The sequence below is a fragment of the Cuculus canorus genome, chromosome 28, assembly GCF_017976375.1.
Source record: "Cuculus canorus isolate bCucCan1 chromosome 28, bCucCan1.pri, whole genome shotgun sequence".
Taxonomy (NCBI): domain Eukaryota; kingdom Metazoa; phylum Chordata; class Aves; order Cuculiformes; family Cuculidae; genus Cuculus; species Cuculus canorus.
In genome coordinates, this window is record NC_071428.1 from 1,605,862 (window position 1) to 1,621,833 (window position 15,972).

Sequence of the window (15,972 nt, forward strand, 5' to 3'; positions counted from 1 at the left end):
GCAGCGCCGAAACCCCGCCCCTCCGCCTTGGCGCTGACCAATGGGTTCCCGCTACCCCACCCCCGGCAGCGTCTCCACTCTCTTGGGTTTTTCCAACACGCCCACCCGCTCCATCACGTGACGCACAGCTCTATGTCACGTGATTCGGATGGGCCAATAGCGACCCGTTTTTCAACCCGCGGGGAAGCAGCGCCGAGGCCCCGCCCCCCAGCGCTAACGCTGACCAATGGTCTCTCCCCCGCCTCCTGATGGGCGGGGCTTGTCGCCGCGCGGGCCAATAGGAACGCGGGGCGGCGGCGTTTGAAAGCGCGCCGGGGGGCGGGGGGGGGGCGGTAACGGTGCGGTGGGCGCGGGGGCCGGGAGCGGGGCGGGGCGGCATGGCGCACAAGCAGATCTACTACTCGGATAAGTACGATGATGAGGAGTTCGAGTACCGGTGAGGCGGGGCGAGGGGAGCCCCGGTAGAGGCTCTGGGATGAGGGGGCGGGGGGGGGGTAATGGGGGGCCCAGGGGGTTGCGTCGTGATAACGGAGCCCCGAGGAGTGGGGAGGGGTTGTCCCAGTAATGGGGCCATGAAGTTGGGGGAGAGATGTCCCGTTAACGGAGCCTCGAGGTAGGGGATGTCCCGGTAACGGGGTCTCGAGAGGGGGATGTCCCGGTAACGGAGCCCTGAGGAGATGCAAGGGGGGGATGTCCCGGTAATGGGGCCCTGAGGAGATGCAAGGGGGGGGATGTCCCGGTAACGGGGCCCTGAGGAGATGCAAGGGGGGGATGTCCCGGTAACGGGGCCCTGAGGAGATGCAAGGGGGGGGATGTCCCGGTAACGGGGCCCTGAGGAGGTGCAAGGGGGGGGGATGTCCCGGTAACGGGGCCCTGAGGAGATGCAAGGGGGGGGGATGTCCCGGTACCGGGGCCCTGAGGAGGTGCAAGGGGGGGGATGTCCCGGTAACGGGGCCCTGAGGAGGTGCAAGGTGGGGGATGTCCCGGTAACGGGGCCCTGGGGGGGGTGGGTATGAACTCCGGGTAATGGGGCCCTGAGATCTGAGGGGGGGGTGTGGAGAAGGGAAGATGTCCTCCTCGTCGGGGGTCTCGAGGTCTGTGGAGAAGGTGTCCCGGTAACGGGGCCCTGAGGTGGGAGCAGTTCCGTTAAAGGGTGGAGGGATGCCCGGGGTGGGGGGGCGGGTCCCGATACAGCGCCTGGGAGGGTGGGATTCCCAGACTGGTGCTGCTCCCAAGGGATGGGGATGCCTGGAGGTCCCAGGGTGGGATTCCCAGTCTGGTGCTACTCCCAAGGGATGGGATGCCCGGGGGTCCCAGGGTGGGATTCCCATACTGGTGCTGCTCCCAAGGGATGGGGATGCCTGGAGGTCCCAGGGTGGGATTCCCATACTGGTGCTGCTCCCAAGGGATGGGGATGCCTGGAGGTCCTAGGGTGGGATTCCCAGACTGGTGCTGCTCACGGTGCTGCTCCCAAGGGATGGGATGCCCGGGGGTCCCAGGGTGGGATTCCCAGACTGGTGCTGCTCCCAAGGGATGGGGATGCCTGGAGGTCCCAGGGTGGGATTCCCAGACTGGTGCTGCTCTCGGTGCTGCTCCCAAGGGATGGGATGCCTGGGGGTCCCAGGTATCCAGAGGGTGGGATTCCCAGTGTGGTGGGTCCTGGTGTTGCTCCCAGTGCTTTTCTTGGGGTACAGGTGACACCTGTGGCTAGCGTATCCCAGTGCTGCTCCCCATGGGCTGGGATTCCCAGGAAAGCCAGTCCATCCCCCAGCGGATGGGTGGGATCCCCCCGCGGCTGGTGGGTCCCCATAGGCTGAGATGTTTGGAGGTGATGGGTCCCCCAAAGGGTGGAATTCCCAGTGTTGCGGCTCCTGCCGTCGAGCTGACACCGGGTGGGGCCGCAGGCACGTGGTGTTGCCGAAGGAGCTGGCGCGGCTGGTGCCGAGGACCCACCTGCTGTCGGAGTCGGAATGGCGGAATCTCGGGGTGCAGCAGAGCCAGGGCTGGGTGCACTACATGGTCCACGAGCCAGGTGAGTCCGGAGTAGGGGGGAAGGATGGCTCCCACAGGGATTTGCTACTGACACCCCCCTTGTACCTCCCAGAGCCTCACATCCTGCTCTTCCGCCGTCCGCTGCCCAAGAAACCGGAGAAGTGAGTGGCCTCTGGAACAACGGAACCTCCAGGACAGCACCTTCCACCGTTTCCTCCTGCCTGGTGTTCCCGGGAGGGTCCCCGGTGCCGGGAGGCTCTTCCTGAATGCCGAAGCTTCAATAAAAGGATGTTTGTGAGTTGCTGGTTGCTGGGAAAAGGGGTGGATAAAGTGTTCCAGTACCTTGGAGCATCCTTCCTGAGGGATCCAGGCTGCTCCCAGTGACCGGAAGAGGTATGGGAGAGCTTCCCACAGCACCCCTGGGCTCTCCCGGTGGATTGGGGGAGGTCCTGGTGCTGGAATGGGCTATGGGAGGGATTCCCAGGGCACCCCAAAATCCTTTCAGTGGAATGGGGACGGTCCTGGTGATTGGAGACGGAGGTATAAGAGGGATTCCCAGGGCACCCCCAACTCATCCCGGTGGATTGGGGGGGCTCCCAGTGCTGGAATGCGGTATGGGAGGGTTTCTTGGGGTATCCCCATTTCCTCCCAGTGGAGCTGGGGTGCTTCCAGTGACTGGACGGAGGGGTAGAGAAGGGCTTCCAGGGGCACCCCCACCCTTCCTGATGGATTAGAGGGGTTCTGGGTGCTGGAATGGGGTATGGGAGGGATTCCTGGGGTATCCCCACTTCTTCCCAGTGGAGCTGGGGCGCTCCCAGTGACTGGATGGAGGGGTAGAGAAGGGCTTCCTGATGGATTAGGGGGGTTCCGGGTGCTGGAATGGGGTATGGGAGTGCTTCTTGGGGTATCCCCATTTCCTCCCAGTGGAGCTGGGGTGCTTCCAGTGACCGGATGGAGGGGCAGAGAAGGCCTTCCAGGGGCACCCCCACCCTTCCTGATGGATTAGAGGAGTTCCAGGTGCTGGAATGGGGTATGGGAGGGCTTCCTGGGGTATCCCCACCCCTTCCTGATGGATTAGGGGAGTTTCAGGTGGTGGAATGGGGTATGGGAGGGCTTCCTGGGGTATCCCCACTTCCTCCCAGTGGAATTAGGGGGCTGCCAGTGACTGGATGAGGGTACAGAAGGGCTTCCCGGGGCCCCCACATCCAATTCAATCTCCTGGTGGATTGTGGGTGGTTCTGGTCTTGGAACGGAGTACGGGAAGGAGCACCTCCTGTACAAGGAGAGGCTGAGAGAGTTGGGGTTGTTCAGCCTGGGGGGGACCTTAGAGCAGCTTCCAGTGCTGAAAGGGGCTCCAGGAAAGCTGGAGAGGAGTTCTGGATCAGGGAGTGCAGGGAGAGGCCGAGGGGAACGGGTTCGAGGTGAAAGAGAGGAGATTGAAATGAGATCTTAGGGAGAAATGTTTTGCTGTGAAGGTGAGAAGGCCCTGGAAGAGGTTGCCCAGAGCAGTGGTGGCTGCCCCATCCCTGGAGGGGTTCCAGGCCAGGTTGGATGGGGTTTGGAGCCCCCTGATCCAGTGGGAGGTGTCCCTGCCCATGGTTGGAACTGGATGATCTTTGAGGTCTCTTCCCACTCAAACCATCTCATGGTTCCATGATTCCAACTTGATGTCCACCAGAACCCCCAGATCCCATCCCTGGGGGGGTTCCAGGCCAGGTTGGATGGGGTTTGGAGCCCCCTGAGCCACTGGGAGATGTGGGACTGGATGGGCTTTAAGATCCCTTCCAACCCAAACCATTCCCCCAGCCTTGAGATCCAGTCACACCCAAACCGCTCCATCATTCCCTGCAGGGGGTCCCGGGGGTGCTTCACCCCAACTTTGCGGTAGAGGTGTAATGTGGCGCGCTCGGAGCTCGTGGTACAGCACCCCTGCCGGGTGGGCCCACTGCCACAGGGACGGGGGGTTGGGGGGGAGAGCTGGTGCCTCCCCCTCCTGCCGCGATGGTTCCGTCCGCGCGAGTCCCGCCAATCCGTGCTGGGCGCGCCTCGTGACTGGCGCACTCCTCGGCCAATGGGCGCGAGGGGCGGGACCATGTCTGTCTCTGGGCCAATGGGAGCACGAGGCTGAGCGGGGGAGGGGGCGGAGCAATGGCGGGCGCGTCTCGCGGCCAATGGGAGCGGGGGGGTGGTGTTGGGGGGCGTATCCATGCCCGCCCCTGGACCAATGGGAACGCGTGGCTGAACGAGGGGCGTGGCCATCTTGAGGCCGCATCCAACGGGAGCGCCGCGGGGGCGGAGTCATGGTGAGGCCTCGGCCAATGGGCGCGCGGGGCGGTGGGGCCGTGCGCATGGCGGGGCCGCTGCGGGCGGTGCTGCGGGGGGGACGGGCTCTGCTCGCCGCCGCCTCGCGCTCCATGGCGGCTCCCGGGCCTGAGGCCGCGCGGGGCCAACCCGCCACCGCCGGCATCGTCGTGATCGGCGACGAAATACTCAGGGTGAGGAGAGGCGGGGACGGGGTCTGGTGCCGGAGGGGGCGTGGCCGTGGACTGGTGGGCGTGGCCATGGACAGTGGGCGCGGCCGTGGTGAGGGCCTTGAACCAGAGGCGGCCATTGTTGGGGCGTGGCCTGTTGGCAGGGGGAGGGGCCTGCGGGGGGGGGTATTAGGGGGGCACCCACTGTCCAGTCACAAGTGGCTTCGTCTCCCCTCAGGGTCACCTGAAAGCTCCACCATCTCAGGTGGCTCTGTTCCCCCCACCCCCGCAGGGCCATCACGGCCCCTGTTGTCACCAGTGGCTCCGTCCGGGGTGTCTCTGTCCCCTTAGGGCCACCCAAGGCCACCACTGTCATGGGTGTCTCTATCCCCCCCCCCTCAGGGCCACCCAAGGCCACCACTGTCATGGGTGTCCCTATCCCCCCCCCCCTCAGGGCCACCCAAGGCCACCACTGTCATGGGTGTCCCTATCCCCCCCCCCCCCTCGAGGCCACCCAAGGCCACCATTGTCATGGGTGTCCCTATCCCCCCCCACCCAGGGCCACCCAAGGCCACCACTGTCATGGGTGTCCCTATCCCCCCCTCAGGGCCACCCAAGGCCACCACTGTCATGGGTGTCTCTATCCCCCCCCCTCAGGGCCACCCAAGGCCACCACTGTCATGGGTGTCCCTATCCCCCCCCCCCTCAGGGCCACCCAAGGCCACCACTGTCATGGGTGTCCCTATCCCCCCCCCCCCTCAGGGCCACCCAAGGCCACCACTGTCATGGGTGTCCCTATCCCCCCCTCAGGGCCACCCAAGGCCACCACTGTCATGGGTGTCCCTATCCCCCCCCCTCAGGGCCACCCAAGGCCACCACTGTCATGGGTGTCTCTATCCCCCCCCCCTCAGGGCCACCCAAGGCCACCACTGTCATGGGTGTCTCTATCCCCCCCCCTCAGGGCCACCCAAGGCCACCACTGTCATGGGTGTCCCTATCCCCCCCCCACCCAGGGCCACCCAAGGCCACCACTGTCATGGGTGTCCCTATCCCCCCCCCCTCAGGGCCACCCAAGGCCACCACTGTCATGGGGGTCCCTATCCCCCCCCCTCAGGGCCACCCAAGGCCACCACTGTCATGGGTGTCCCTATCCCCCCCTCAGGGCCACCCAAGGCCACCACTGTCATGGGTGTCCCTATCCCCCCCTCAGGGCCACCCAAGGCCACCACTGTCATGGGTGTCTCTATCCCCCCCCCTCAGGGCCACCCAAGGCCACCACTGTCATGGGTGTCCCTATCCCCCCCCCCTCAGGGCCACCCAAGGCCACCACTGTCATGGGTGTCCCTATCCCCCCCCCCTCAGGGCCACCCAAGGCCACCACTGTCATGGGTGTCCCTATCCCCCCCCCTCAGGGCCACCCAAGGCCACCACTGTCATGGGTGTCCCTATCCCCCCCTCAGGGCCACCCAAGGCCACCACTGTCATGGGTGTCCCTATCCCCCCCCCTCAGGGCCACCCAAGGCCACCACTGTCATGGGTGTCCCTATCCCCCCCCCTCAAGGCCACCCAAGGCCACCACTGTCATGGGTGTCCCTATCCCCCCCCCCCACCCAGGGCCACCCAAGGCTCCCACAATCCTGGATTCTCTGTCTTGGGTGTCTGCATCACGGGTGACACTGTCCCCTCAGGGCCACCTGAGCTTCGCCACCATCACAAGTGGCTCTGTCATGGGCGTCTCTGTCAGAGGTGTCTCTGGGCCACCCAAATCACCACCATCTCAGGTATCTCAGTCGTGGGTGTCTCCATCACAGGTGGCTCTGTCATGGGTGGCTTTGTTTTGGAGGGCACTGTCCCCTCAGGGCCACCTGAGCTTCGCCGCCATCACAAGTGGCTCTGTCATGGGCGTCTCTGTCTGTGGCACAAGTGTCTCCATCTCCTCAGGCGTCACAGGTGGCTCAATCTCAGGTGTCTCTGTCACGAGTGGCTCCATCCCGGGTGGCTCCGTCCCTCCAGGGTCACCCCACCATCCAGTTGCCTCTGTCACGAATGTCTCTGTCCCTCCAGGGCCACACACAGGACACCAACTCCTTCTTCATGTGCCGCCGGCTGCACGCCCTGGGCGTGAAGGTGGTCCGAATCTCCGTGGTACCTGACGAGGTGGACGCCATCGCCGACGAGGTGGCCACCTTCTCCTCCCGCTTCACCTACGTCCTGACCTCGGGGGGGATCGGCCCCACGCATGATGATGTCACTTTTGAGGCCGTGGCCAAGGCCTTTGGCGAGAAGGTCACCCTCCACCCCGAGCTGGTGGCTCTGGTGCACAAATTCTTTGGCAAGATGGACATGGAATGCCCCGAGATGAAGCTGGCTCGCGTCCCTGAGTCCTCCTGCCTCAACTACGGCACGGACGGGCGCACGGGCAATGCTTTCAAGTACCCTTTGGTCAACGTCCGCAACGTTTACATCTTCCCTGGCATCCCGGCACTGATGGAACGTGCTTTGGATGGTCTCACTCACCTCTTCCGCAGCGCCAACACCCGTTTTCACTCCCGGGATATCTACGTGGCGGCCGACGAGGTCCTCATCGCGCCTATGCTCTATGAAACCAATGCCACCTTCCAGGGCCGCGTGGCTTTGGGTTCGTACCCAGATTGGGCGAACAACTACTACCGCGTGAAGCTGACGTTGGAATCCGAGTCGGAGCAGGATCTGGAGGAAGTGCATCGCTTCCTGATGGAGAAGCTGCCGCCGGGCGTTGTTGTGCCGTTGGTGACCGATTGCGTCGCGTTGGCGGCCACGCAGGTTTATGACCTGGCGGAGTCAGGTACGGGGACAATCGGTGCCTCCATGCGGCTCCTGCCGTGGGAAGAGTGGGTTCGGAGAAGGGTTGGTGTGGAGCGGAGCTTTGGAAGGTGCTGAGGTTCTGCTGGTGACGTGGTCGCAAAGGGTTTGGTCCCGCGCAGGTCGGAGTGGGACCAGTAATCCCACTTAGGCACTGGTCTCCATCCCGGGTGCTCTGTGTCCCCTCAGGGACACCCAAAGGCTTTGCCACCACGAGTGGGTCCATCACGGGTGTCTCTGTGTCCCCTCAGGGCCACCCAAAGGCTGTGCCACCACGAGTGGTTCCATCCCGGATGTCTCTGTGTCCCCTCAGGGCCACCCAAGAGCTGTGCCATCACGAGTGGCTCCATCCCGGGTGTCTCTGTGTCACCTCAGGGCCACCCAAGGGCTGTGCCATCACGAGTGGCTCCATCCCGGGTGTCTCTGTGTCCCCTCAGGGCCACCCAAGGGCTGTGCCACCATGAGTGGGTCCATCCCGGGTGTCTCTGTGTCCCCCTCAGGGCCACCCAAGGGCTGTGCCATCACGAGTGGGTCCATCCCGGGTGTCTCTGTGTCCCCCTCAGGGCCACCCAAGGGCTGTGCCATCACGAGTGGCTCCATCCCGGGTGTCTCTGTGTCCCCCTCAGGGCCACCCAAGGGCTGTGCCATCACGAGTGGCTCCATCACGGGTGTCTCTGTGTCCCCTCAGGGCCACCCAAGGGCTGTGCCATCACGAGTGGTTCCATCCCGGGTGTCTCTGTGTCCCCTCAGGACCACCCAAAGGCTGTGCCACCACGAGTGGCTCCATCACAGGTGTCTCTGTGTCCCCTCAGGGCCACCCAAGAGCTGTGCCATCACGAGTGGCTCCATCCCGGGTGTCTCTGTGTCCCCTCAGGGCCACCCAAGGGCTGTGCCACCACGAGTGGGTCCATCACGGGTGTCTCTGTGTCCCCTCAGGGCCACCCAAGGGCTGTGCCACCATGAGTGGGTCCATCCCGGGTGTCTCTGTGTCCCCTCAGGGCCACCCAAAGGCTGTGCCACCACGAGTGGCTCCATCCCGGGTGTCTCTGTGTCCCCTCAGGGCCACCCAAGGGCTGTGCCACCACGAGTGGGTCCATCACGGGTGTCTCTGTGTCCCCTCAGGGCCACCCAAGGGCTGTGCCACCATGAGTGGGTCCATCCCGGGTGTCTCTGTGTCCCCTCAGGGCCACCCAAAGGCTGTGCCACCACGAGTGGCTCCATCCCGGGTGTCTCTGTGTCCCCTCAGGGCCACCCAAGGGCTGTGCCATCACGAGTGGCTCCATCCCGGGTGTCTCTGTGTCCCCTCAGGGCCACCCAAGGGCTGTGCCATCACGAGTGGCTCCATCCCATGTATCTCTGTGTCCCCTCAGGGCCACCCAAGGGCTGTACCACCACGAGTGGTTCCATCCCGGATGTCTCTGTGTCCCCTCAGGGCCACCCAAGGGCTGTGCCATCATGAGTGGCTCCATCCCGGGTGTCTCTATGTCCCCTCAGGGCCACCCAAGGGCTGTGCCACCACGAGTGGTTCCATCCCGGGTGTCTCTGTCCCCCCTCAGGGCCACCCAAGGGCTGTGCCACCACGAGTGGCTCCATCCCGGGTGTCTCTGTCCCCCCTCAGGGCCACCCAAGGGCTGTGCCATCACGAGTGGGTCCATCCCGGGTGTCTCTGTGTCCCCTCAGGGCCACCCAAAGGCTGTGCCACCATGAGTGGGTCCATCCCGGGTGTCTCTGTGTCCCCCTCAGGGCCACCCAAGGGCTGTGCCACCACGAGTGGCTCCATCCCACGTGTTTCGGTCCCCTCAGGGCCACCACGGTCAATCTTTCTGGGTTGGCACCGATTGTCCTCTCCTGACAGACTCAGCACTGGGGCACAAAGTGGCGGTGGCGCTGCAGATCATCGAAGAGGCTTTGGGACGGCACAGTCTGGCGGAGCTCTGCGTGGGCTTCAACGGCGGCAAGGACTGCACGGCGCTGCTGCACCTCGTCCACGCCGCCCTGGAAAGGTACTCATCGTGGGGGGTTGAGGGGTTCCACAGGTCTGGTTGGGGTTCAACAGGAGGAGTGGGGACCTTCCTGGGGCGCAGCTCGCAGGGAATCCGAGAATCGTTTGGTTGGAAAAGATCTTTGAGATCATCGAGTCCAACGGTCAAGAGACCGCAGTCCTGCACAGGTCGGAGCAGGAGGACATCTCCTCCAGCACACACAGAGATTGTCCCACAGGTTGATGATCACCAGGAGAACTGTCTTGAGGGAGTCATAGAATCCTGGAATCATTTGGTTGGAAAAGACCTTTGAGATGATTGAGTCCAACCATCCCTGTGAACCTCTCTGAGCACATCGTCTATCCGGCTTTGGACTTATGGAATCATTGAGGTTGGAAAAGGCTTCTCAGTTCATCCGGTCCAACTCTCAGCCCAAACCATAGGGTCATAGAATCACCAGGTTGGAAAGGACCCATTGGATCATTGAGTCCAACCATTCCTAACACTCCCTAAACCATGTCCCTCAGCACTTCATCCACCCGTTCCTTAAACACCTCCAGGGAAGGTGACTCCACCACCTCCCTGGGCAGCTGTTCCAGTGCCCAATGGCCCTTCCAGTGAAGAACTTCTTCCTGATATCCAGCCTGACCCTCCCCTGGCGGAGCTTGAGGCCATTCCTCCTTGTCCTGTCCTCAGTCCCTTGGGAGAAGAGCCCAACTCCCTCCTCTCCACAACCTCCTTTCAGGCAGTTGTAGAGAGCAATAAGGTCCCCTCAGCCTCCTCTTCTCCAGGCTAAACACCCCCAGATGGTCCCACAACCCCTGTTCTCCAGCCCCTTCTCCAATCGGTGCCTCCATGCAGTTCCTGCCGTGGGAAGAGTGATTTCGGTGAAGGGTTGGTGTGGTGCGGAGCTTCAGAAGGTGCTGAGGTTCTGCTGGTGATGCAGCTGCAACGAGTTTGGTCCCATGCAGGTTGGAGTGGGACCAGTAATCCCACTTAGGCACTGGTCTCCATCCCGGATGTCTCTGTGTCCCCCCAGGGCCACCCAAGGGCTGTGCCATCACGAGTGGGTCCATCCCGGGTGTCTCTGTGTCCCCTCAGGGCCACCCAAGGGCTGTGCCACCACGAGTGGCTCCATCCTGGGTGTCTCTGTGTCCCCTCAGGGCCACCCAAGGGCTGTGCCACCACGAGTGGCTCCATCACGGGTGTCTCTGTGTCCCCTCAGGGCCACCCAAGGGCTGTGCCACCACGAGTGGCTCCATCCCATGTGTCTCTGTCCCCCCTCAGGGCCACCCAAGGGCTGTGCCACCACGAGTGGCTCCATCACGGGTGTCTCTGTGTCCCCTCAGGACCACCCAAGAGCTGTGCCATCATGAGTGGCTCCATCCCGGGTGTCTCTGTGTCCCCTCAGGGCCACCCAAGGGCTGTGCCACCACGAGTGGTTCCATCCCGGGTCCCACAACCCCTGTTCTCCAGCCCCGTTCCCATCTCCAGATGCGCTCCAGCTCCTCAAGGTCTTTCTTGATGTGAGGAGACCCAAAACTGAATCCAGGATTGGAGGATTGGAGTTGTGGGGGATGATGCCGTCCCTGTTGGTCACCCCACGGCGATGGTCTCTCGGCAGGCGGCACCCGGCGAGGCAGGAGAAGCTGCAGGTGCTCTATATCCGCACCGGGTCCCCTTTTCCGGAACTGGAGCAGTTTATCCAGGCGACCGTCCAGAGGTGTGGGGCACACGGGGGGCTGTGGGGCAGAGACAGAGGGGCTGTGGGGCAGAAGCAGCACTGTGGGGTGGGATTCTAGGGCAGAGGGCAGACTATGGGGCAGGGCTATGGAGGAAAGAGAGAGCAGGGCTGTGGGGCAGGGCTATGGGGCGGGGCTATGGGGCAGGGCTGTGGGGCAGAAGGAGGGCAGGGCTATGGGGTGTGGCTATGGGGCGGGGCTATGGGGCAGGGCTGTGGGGCAGAAGGAGGGCAGGGCTATGGGGTGTGGCTATGGGGCAGGGCTATGGGGCGTGGCTGTGGGCCAGGGCTATGGGGCAGAGGGAGGGCAGGGCTATGGGGCGGGGCTGTGGGGTGTGGCTATGGGGCAGGGCTATGGGGCAGAGGGAGGGCAAGGCTATGGGCCGTGGCTATGGGGCAGGGCTATGGGGCAGAGGGAGGGCAGGGCTATGGGGCAGGGCTGTGGGGCATGGCTATGGGGCATGGCTATGGGGCAGAGGGAGGGCAGGGCTATGGGGCGTGGCTATGGGGCATGGCTATGGGGTAGGGCTGTGGGGCAGAGGGAGGGCAGGGCTATGGGGCGGGGCTATGGGGCAGGGCTATGGGGCAGAGGGAGGGCAGGGCTATGGGGCATGGCTATGGGGCAGGGCTATGGGGCAGAGGGTGGGCAGGGCTATGGGGCGTGGCTATGGGGCAGGGCTATGGGGCAGAGGGAGGGCAAGGCTATGGGGCGTGGCTATGGGGCAGGGCTATGGGGCAGAGGGAGGGCGTGGCTATGGGGCAGGGCTATGGGGCAGAGGGAGGGCATGACTATGGGGCGTGGCTATGGGGCAGGGCTATGGGTCAGCACTGCTCCCTGCCCCGTCCAGGTACCGGCTCGAGCTGGTGACGGTTCCCGGCTCCATCCGCGAGGCTCTGGCGCAGCTGAAGGAGCAGCGGCCGCGGCTGGAGGCGGTGCTGATGGGTACGCGCCGCACCGACCCCTACTCGCGCACGCTGACCCCCGTGTGCCCCACGGACGCCGGGTGGCCGTCCTACAGCCGCGTCAACCCCCTCCTGGTGCGTGTGCCGCGGCGCGACGGGCGCGGTGGGGGCGGCTCGGTGTGAGGGCACACGGGGCAGAAGGAACCTTCAGCCTCCGGATCTCTGGCTGAGGGTCGGGATTGGGCTCCTTTGCTCCCTCGGGGGAGACCCGAGAGCTTCTCGTCCATCAAATCCCAAAGGGAAGATCCTTACAAACATAGAGTCGTGGAATGGGTTGGGTTGGAAAGGACTTCTAAGATGATGGAATCATGGAATGGGTTGGGTTGGAAGGGACCTCAAAGATTGTGGAGTTATGGAATGCTTTGAGTTGGAAGGGACCTCAGAGGTTGTGGAATCGTGGAATGGGTTGGGGTGGAAGGGACCTCAAAGATCATAGAATCATGGAATGGGTTGGGTTGGAAGGGACCTCAAAGATCTTGGAATCGTGGAGTGGTTTGGGTTGGAAGAGACCTCAAAGGTTATGGAATCATGGAATGGTTTGGGTTGGAAGGGATCTCAAAGATGATGGAGTCGTGGAATGGGTTGAGTTGGAAGGGACCTTAAAGATTGTGGAGTTATGAAGTGTGTTGGGTTGGAAGGGATCTCAAAGATTGTGGAGCTATGGAATGGTTTGAGTTGGAAGGGACCTCAAAGATCATAGAATCATGGAGTGGGTTGGGTTGGAAGGGACCTCAAAGATCGTGGAATCATGGAGTGGTTTGGGTTGGAAGGGACCTCAAAGATCATAGAATCATGGAATGGGTTGGGTTGGAAGGGACCTCAAAGTCCACCCGGTTTCAACCCCCTCTGCCATGGGCAGGGACACCTCCCACTGGCTCAGGGTCTCCAAACCCCATCCCACCTGGCCTGGAACCCCTCCAGGGATGGAGCAGCCACCACTTCTCTTGACAACCTGTTCCGGGTCCTCCCCACTTTCATCGTGCAGAATTTCTTCCTAATATCCAGTCCAAATCTTCTCCCCCTTCCCACCACCCCTCTCCCATTCTCTCGACAGGACTGGACCTACCGGGACATCTGGGAGTTCCTCCGTAAACTTTTTGTCCCGTACTGTGTCCTCTACGACAAAGGGTGAGTGTCTTAACGCTGTTGTGGACGCAACCGCTGGTCGTGGACGCGGCCTTGATGCCACCATCTCCCTTGGTAGCTACACCTCATTGGGCAGCATGGCCAACACGCTGAAGAACCCGGCGCTGCGCTACACCGACGCTCGCGGCCGCGAGAGCTACCGGCCTGCCTACGAGCTGGAAAACGAGGAAGAGGAGCGCACATCCCGCCACTGAAGGCTCTGCAGCGACGCTCGTGGTGATAATCTCCGTCACCGACGTCTCTGGCGCTGCGCAATGAATAAATCCGGTGGTGGATTGCGTCAGGGGGGAGGGATAGAGTGGATGTTGGGGAATATTTCTTCCTCGAAAGGGTTTTCGGGCAGTGGAATGGGTGCAAATGGATGCGGTGGAGTCTCCGTCCCCTGGAGGGGATGAAAATCGTGGAGATGTGGTACTTGGGGATGCGGTTGAGTTGGCGCAGTGGGGATGAGCTGGTGGTTGGGTTGGAAGAGCCGTGAGGGCTTTTCCAACCTTAATGAGTTCGTAGAATCATAGAATCCTGGAATGGTTTAGGTTGGAAGAGATGTCAAAGCCCATCCAGTTCCACCTCCTGCCATGGGCAGGGACACCTCCCGCTGGCTCAGGGGCTCCAAACCCCATCCAACCTGGCCTGGAACCCCTCCAGGGATGGGATCTGGGGGTTCTGGTTGACGTCAAGTGAGAATTATGGAGCTACGAGATGGTTTGGGTTGGAAGGGACCTCAAAGCCCATCCAGTCCCACCCTCTGCCACGGGCAGGGACACCTTCCACTGGCTCAGGGGCTCCAAACCCCATCCAACCATGCCTGGAACACCTCCAGGGATGGGGCAGCCACCGCTGCTCTGGGCAACCTCTTCCAGGGCCTCCCCACCTTCATCGTGAAGAATTTCTTCCTAATGTCCCATCTAAATCTTCCCCCTTTCAATTTAAAGCCATTCCCCCTCGGTCTCTCTCTGCACTCCCTGATCAAAAGTCCCTCTCCAGCTTTCCTGGAGCCCCTTTTCCATATCAGAAGCTGCTCTAAGGTCTCCATGGAGCCTTCTCCAGGCTAAACACCCCCAACTCTCTCAGCCTGTCCTCATAGCAGAGGTTCTCCAAGCCCTCAGATCATCTCCGTGGTCTCCTCTGGACTCGCTCCAACAGCTCTACGTCCTTCTTATGTTGAAGACTCCAGAATTGGACACGGGGCTCCAGGTTGGGTCTCACCAGAGCGGAGCAGAGGGGCAGAATCCTCTCTCTCCGTGGTGGTCCCACTGCTTTGGATGCAGTGCAGGACACGGGTGGTTTCTGGGCTGTGAGTGCACGTTGCTGACTGTCTCGTGGAACTTCTCATCTTCCACCACCCCAAGTCCTTCTCCTCAGGGCTGATCTCAACCCCCTCATCCTTCAGCCCATATTGAAACCATCCAAGATTCTATAATTCTATGACTTTTCCTTCACTACAAGGGTTCTCGGGCACTGGAACAGCTGCTCAGGACAGTGGTGGAGTCCCCATCCTTGGAGGGATTCCAAAAACCACGTGGCTGTGGCACCTGAGGACTTGATTTGGGCTCATAGTTGGACCGCATGAATTAAGAAGCCTTTTCCAACCTCAATAATTCCCCGATTCTATGAGTTTTTCATCCTGGGAAAGCTTGGCAGAGGCTTCCCAGAGCAGGGATGGACCTTCCGTCCTTGGAGAGGTTCATAAACCACATGGACAAGTTGCTCCGAGATGGTTCGGTGATGGACGGGGAACGGTTGCTCTCCATCTCAAAGGTCTTTTTGCAACCAAACGATTCTATGAATAAAGCTGCTGTGCTGTGCGCCGCGTTCCGGGCTCCGAACGGCCACCGCTACCTCAACAAAAGCATCGGCCGGACTTCGGAATCGCCGAGAACGCGACAGATTCCAGCGCTCAGCAGGTCCTGCGCGTCGCGTGGTTACCCGTTGGCCTCACGTCCCGCCGCCCCCTTTTGCCGGCCATGCGCCTGCCGCGCACCGCGGGCGCACCGGGACGAGCAGCGAGGGCCGTGGCGGTGCCGGCTGCCGCGACGGCTTCGCTGGGGCTGCGCTTGGGCGCGTGGCTGCTGCGCCTCCTGCGCCGCTGCGTCTACCTGCTGCTCTGCAGCTGGTGCATCCACGAGCTGCTCGACTAAAGGGGGGGGGGTGTTCCCCCCCGCGGACACCACAGGACCACCCCCCCCCCCGGGGTGTGGGTGAGTGTCCTGTGGTTGGGGACCAACTGGGGGTGATGGGGACCAACTGGGGGTGATGGGAACCCAACTGGGGGCTCCTGGGAGTGATGGGGACCAACTGGGGGCTCCTGGGGGTGATAGGGACCAACTGGGGGTGATGGGAACCCAACTGGGGGTGATGGGGACCCAACTGGGGGCTCCTGGGGGTGATGGGGACCCAACTGGGGGTGATGGGGACCAATTGGGGGTGATGGGGACCCAACTGGGGGCTCCTGGGGGTGATGGGGACCAACTGGGGGCTCCTGGGGGTGATGAGGACCCAACTGGGGGTTCCTGGGGGTGATGAGGACCAACTGGGGGTGATGGGGACCCAACTGGGGGTGATGGGGACCCAACTGGGAGCTCCTGGTGGTGATGAGGACCCAACTGGGGGCTCCTGGAGGGTGATAGGTACCAACTGGGGGTTCCTGGAGGGTGATGGGGACCAACTGGGGGTGTTGGGTTGATGGGGTGCAGCTATGGTTTTTGGGGGTGATGGGGACCCAACTGGGGGCTCCTGGGAGTGATGGAGACCCAACTGGGGGTGATGGGATTGATGGGATGCAGCCGTGGGTTTTGGGGTTGATGGGGACCCAACTGGGGTTGTTGGGTTGATGGGG

At 62.6% G+C, this 15,972-nt stretch overlaps 2 protein-coding genes across 3 annotated transcripts; both read left to right on the plus strand.

Annotated features, from left to right (window-relative positions):
- Nucleotides 1-303: 303 nt before the first annotated feature.
- CKS1B (CDC28 protein kinase regulatory subunit 1B) lies at nt 304-2,302 on the plus strand. Its single transcript, XM_054050932.1, has 3 exons — nt 304-436; nt 1,905-2,032; nt 2,105-2,302. Exons 1-3 carry the CDS (start codon nt 378-380, stop codon nt 2,155-2,157), a joined length of 240 nt encoding a protein of 79 aa, XP_053906907.1. The 5' UTR covers nt 304-377; the 3' UTR covers nt 2,158-2,302.
- A 2,008-nt stretch (nt 2,303-4,310) lies between these two features.
- On the plus strand, nt 4,311-15,324 carry FLAD1 (flavin adenine dinucleotide synthetase 1). 2 transcript variants are annotated; one of them, XM_054050894.1, is made up of 7 exons: nt 4,311-4,487; nt 6,528-7,287; nt 9,160-9,307; nt 10,911-11,009; nt 11,876-12,065; nt 13,045-13,118; nt 13,195-15,324. In XM_054050894.1, the coding sequence occupies exons 1-7, from the start codon at nt 4,311-4,313 to the stop codon at nt 13,328-13,330; spliced, it is 1,584 nt and encodes a 527-aa protein (XP_053906869.1). In that variant the 3' UTR covers nt 13,331-15,324. The 2 variants fall into 2 exon arrangements, 1 of the variants encoding a protein (XP_053906869.1); XR_008447341.1 differs by lacking the exons at nt 11,876-12,065; nt 13,045-13,118; nt 13,195-15,324 and adding an exon at nt 9,525-9,677 and having other exon boundaries at nt 10,911-11,007.
- The last annotated feature ends 648 nt before the right edge of the window (nt 15,325-15,972 follow it).

What these genes read in the sequence shown, in the direction of transcription:
- CKS1B (XM_054050932.1), top strand. Translation starts at nt 378, where the DNA reads ATGGCGCACAAGCAGATCTACTACTCGGATAAGTACGATGATGAGGAG. An exon ending in GATGAGGAGTTCGAGTACCG is followed by an intron (nt 437 to 1,904) that starts GTGAGGCGGGGC and finishes GTGGGGCCGCAG; the next exon opens with GCACGTGGTGTTGCCGAAGG. An exon ending in CTACATGGTCCACGAGCCAG is followed by an intron (nt 2,033 to 2,104) that starts GTGAGTCCGGAG and finishes TGTACCTCCCAG; the next exon opens with AGCCTCACATCCTGCTCTTC.
- FLAD1 (XM_054050894.1), top strand. Translation starts at nt 4,311, where the DNA reads ATGGGCGCGCGGGGCGGTGGGGCCGTGCGCATGGCGGGGCCGCTGCGG. An exon ending in TCGGCGACGAAATACTCAGG is followed by an intron (nt 4,488 to 6,527) that starts GTGAGGAGAGGC and finishes CTGTCCCTCCAG; the next exon opens with GGCCACACACAGGACACCAA. An exon ending in GCCGCGTCAACCCCCTCCTG is followed by an intron (nt 12,066 to 13,044) that starts GTGCGTGTGCCG and finishes TTCTCTCGACAG; the next exon opens with GACTGGACCTACCGGGACAT.